This window comes from Nuphar pumila, chromosome 4 (genome assembly GCF_984573655.1).
Source record: "Nuphar pumila chromosome 4, dmNupPumi1.hap1.1, whole genome shotgun sequence".
Taxonomy (NCBI): domain Eukaryota; kingdom Viridiplantae; phylum Streptophyta; class Magnoliopsida; order Nymphaeales; family Nymphaeaceae; genus Nuphar; species Nuphar pumila.
The window spans coordinates 130,212,011-130,216,126 of NC_143252.1; the positions used below are offsets into that span (position 1 = coordinate 130,212,011).

At 39.6% G+C, this 4,116-nt stretch overlaps 1 protein-coding gene across 1 annotated transcript; it reads right to left on the minus strand.

Annotated features, from left to right (window-relative positions):
• Positions 1 to 1,523: 1,523 nt before the first annotated feature.
• Positions 1,524 to 3,429, minus strand: LOC149841049 (nudix hydrolase 18, mitochondrial-like). Its single transcript, XM_090004643.1, has 5 exons — positions 3,256 to 3,429; positions 2,669 to 2,753; positions 2,484 to 2,567; positions 1,951 to 2,082; positions 1,524 to 1,844 (listed from the first exon to the last, which is right to left on the minus strand). The coding sequence occupies exons 1-5, from the start codon at positions 3,324 to 3,326 to the stop codon at positions 1,755 to 1,757; spliced, it is 462 nt and encodes a 153-aa protein (XP_089860769.1). The 5' UTR covers positions 3,327 to 3,429; the 3' UTR covers positions 1,524 to 1,754.
• Between the last annotated feature and the right edge of the window lie 687 nt (positions 3,430 to 4,116).

Genomic DNA, 4,116 nt, shown 5'->3' on the forward strand with positions numbered 1-4,116 from the left:
AAAAAAGAAGACTAGCAAAGTTCTTCATTATTAATTATGACTCATAAGACCAAACGATAGAGATCCTCATAAGTGACAGTACTTCATCAGGATCTTCTTAGGTCAAGTTATATGATAATTCATTGCAGAAGGTAACTTAATTTTAGAGGAAGCCTATTCAGGCTCATGGGCAATGTGCATGGGATTATAATGTGATAATATACACTTTGTTAGCCATATATGTGAGTTTTTGTATGAGAAACATAGTTATTGCAAGTCAAAAGATAAAGTAGCGAAGATTGCAGTGTTCATGGTTAGCTTGAACCTGGTTCCTATTGTGAGTAAGACAATTTGGGCCCTAATGAGAAGGGGTGTTTAAAAAGAGTGGTTAAAGAGTTTTCAAGCCAAGGTAGAAAATGCTAAATTTGATTTAAACTTAGGTGGGTTCATAAGACCCACGTGTTATATAAAAGTTTTTGTTGGACTTTTCTTTGTTATTTTATGGTAGCCCATTGGAGTTGGGTATTGTGAGCCAAAGGGAAAGGTGGGTTTCTAAACTTTAAGAAAATACAATAGAAAAAGAGGGTGTGCTCTCTTTTAATACTTGAAAAGGAGAAAGAAAGTGGTTTGCTCTCTTGGGATTTTGTCTTGGCCATTGGGTGTTGATATAGAAAGAGTGATTTGGCCCTCTTGTGGTGGCTCTTAGGGTTTGGATTTTTCTTAGTTATCAAGAGAAGTGGTTAAAGAAGTGGGAGAGAAGGGTATGTCAGTTTCTTTTTGGGATGAAGAGGAAGACTTTGGTTGAACATATTGATCTCTTGGAGGATCGCAAGATAGGTGCAGTTGTTCCATTTTATGATTTTATTTATTCTCTTTTGTATCGATGATTAGTTTTATGTTAGTAAAACTCTCGATACTCTTCTCATAAATGTAGACATATTGCTGAACCAGGTAAATCCTTTGCTTCTTTACTAGTTTTCATTATGATTGTGTGTTTCCTATTTGCTGATATTGGATAAGACCTTGTGTGATCTTGAGCAGGTGCCCTCCAAAACCACAACATTAAGGGCATTAAAATTGCAGGAATTTTAAAAGTTGAGAGTTAACTAAAATTTCAAGGTCGATATTTTGTTTTAGAACGACATTTTGGTGGTTTTGGGTCTGCTTGTCACAAGAATTCTTTGACAGTTTCGGTGATTACTTGTTGGAATAGAGGTTTCACGGTTTTATTTCTTAGAAGTTGTTTTCGGCCCATGTGTATTGACAGAGACGAGAAAGAGTATATCGATACGAAGGCACTTGTGCATTGGGAAGACTTTAGGATATGTCTTATTTTTTGTGTTCGTTAAAAGTATTTTTGAGGTATAATTTTCCCTTAATTTTTGATCTTTCCCTTATGCTTGTTCCTGTTATGAGAGAGAGCGTAATTTGCAATAAACTTTTAAGCAAACATATTAACCTTGAAGTTTAAACTATTGAAACCACAACACAGCTGAATTGTTTGATACCCACTTGTGAAAGGCAACAGTAAGAATTCCATTGATGTATTATTAATCCACCCCAATTGCTTTTCTATTTGTATGTACAATTTGATTTGAAAATACTGGGGCATTTCTTTTGACTATGTTCCCCATGACCTACGCTGTTAAGTTCCTTCATGTTGAAAGGTTTTTCACAGTTCCCCATAACACCAAGCGCTTCCTTGATAGAGCATGAGAATGCAATTGAAATTAATCTGGTTCTGAGCTGCTATTCAGTCATGTTACAGCTCCAAGTCAGTTGTCAGGCCATGTACTTATCAGCATGTCTAGTGCTTCTTTCATCCATAGGTGCTTGCAACGCTGCCTCGCATCCTCGATGCACATCTACACAAAGAAACGAGATTTTTAGCACATTGCACTTGCTTAAGAGCTTTTGGCCCTATTAAAAGGTGCAGTGATCTCTCAGTAAATATGCAATATATAGTCTTACCCATATTCTTTCACGGAGGTGCTTCTCTGGCCAAGGATCCTGTAGACTTTGCACCTCTAAAGGGAACACGTGTGCCACATGGTCTCCTTCTTCATGCCCTTTGCTATTGAAAGTCCAAGTACCAAGCATACTCTGCAAAATAGATGATAATTAAAAACATGACTTCAGTAACCAAATACAGGTTTAACACTATAATCAACACACCTGCTCTGTTTGTCTTTTTTTCTTAAAAATGGTATTACTAACTTCTCCAAATTCTTAATAACCTTAGTAATCAGTAATTATTCTTTGAAGTCCATAGTGTCTTACTATGGCGTAGTAGTACTTTTCAATGGAATCATTTGGGTAGCCATTTTTTAAATGACCATGAGCATCAAAGTGGAAAGATTTAAGGCCAATACCAAACAAATGGCACAAGAATCAACACCACCATGTTCAAGTTGTTAGAGATAGAGATAATTATATTGACATTTTCTATATTATTTTAACGGAAGGGTTGAAAATAGATGGTAAGAAGTGGGCATGTAACTCACCCCCATGACTCCCACGACACCTGCCTCTTCCATTGCTTCCCTGCGAGCTGCATCTTCTACCGTCTCGTCGTTCTCCCATCCTCCCTTAAACCATACAAAACAAAATACATCAGCATTTACCAAGCCAATAGGCAACATCCAAAAAGAAAAAGAGGAGATGAAAAATATATTTTTTAAGTCTATACCTTGGGGAACAACACTTTGTCGCTCTTCTGAGCTTTAACAACCAGAACCTCTAGCTTTGATTCCACACACTTGTAAGGGATGCACCTGCCACAGCCAATAAGAATGTCAATTATGTTCTCGCTCATGGGAAGTAATCATACCTAGTAACAAATCTTCAGATTGTTGGACTGCATATGAAGTGAATTTGGTTCCAAGAAGAAAATTTGCAGAAACGATCAGTTTTCTAGTGAAACAATTGCCCCACAGTTGGCTCAAATGCTCCAATTTGTAATATAAGGACACAGACATGAGTTTCAAAAACAAGCCATACAGCTGCCTGCTGCCACATGTAAATGCTATCACTTTTTTCTGCCAAAATGGGAAGACTTTTGGAGTTCCCCAAGGGTCAACCTATACCTGCCCAGTGTTCACCTGCAGCCGCGATATAAAAGGGGGGAAGTATACGAACTAAAAGTCTGAATCCCAATGGAGTGGACCACTGGCCTATTGAACCAACCTTTTCAACACATTTGAACAATCTCAAAATGGGTGCTTCACTAAAATACCGATCGCCTCTTTTGAGAGAGAGAGAGAGAGAGACGTGTACCCGGCAATGAGGAGACAACCATTTTCATATCGTTGGTTTTGGCGGCCAGTGCGAGCGATCAGTGTCATCATGGTGGTGCTTTCAAAGAGGATTTAAGGAAAAAAGAGAAACCCCAACCGCAGAAGGGAAGAGAGATGGTACAAGAGCTTGCTCCACGGCGTGTGCAATCTCTCCCTCTTGAGCTGATGTATTTGTAAGGAGGAGGAGGAGCCGTAACTAACATCCGAAGAATCAGAATAAGATCGCTGAGTGAAGGAAGAGGGGTCCGCGTTGCTTACAACCGAGAGCCAGTGGTTCAATCCGCGTTTTGGGCATCTCTCAGAGTCAGAGGGGTCTCAGTAGTTTCCGAGCCTCTTCCTGCTGCTTGCCACAGTGATTAACAATGAAACTCGTTCTGCGTCAGTACGGTCAATGACGTAAAGCACCTGCGCACCATAATCGATGATCGTTCATTCTGATGTTAATCACATGCGAAACGCTGTCCCCACCACACCACCTTGTCTGTGGGGTTCATGAGCCCAGTCTTATGCGTTGATGGATGTTAAATGGAAGCGCCAGAAAGCCGTCATGGATGATCCAAATGAGGCTTCAGTGGACGTGAGTGGTCGTCGTTCTTTTAAGCCAATTGGCATCCTCGATGAGTCCAGGCTACAATATTGAAAGGTGAGCAAGACACATAAATCTAGAGAAAGAGAATTCAATATCACCTGTGTCGCTCTCATCACACTATTCTCCTATTTATAGTGGGATATGATGAGAGGCTCAAGATGGGTAATTATGCCACATGGACCTGCAATCTCTGTTAATATGGGTCACATCTAAGTTGAATCCAATCAGACTCAAAAATTCAACATTGTCTCA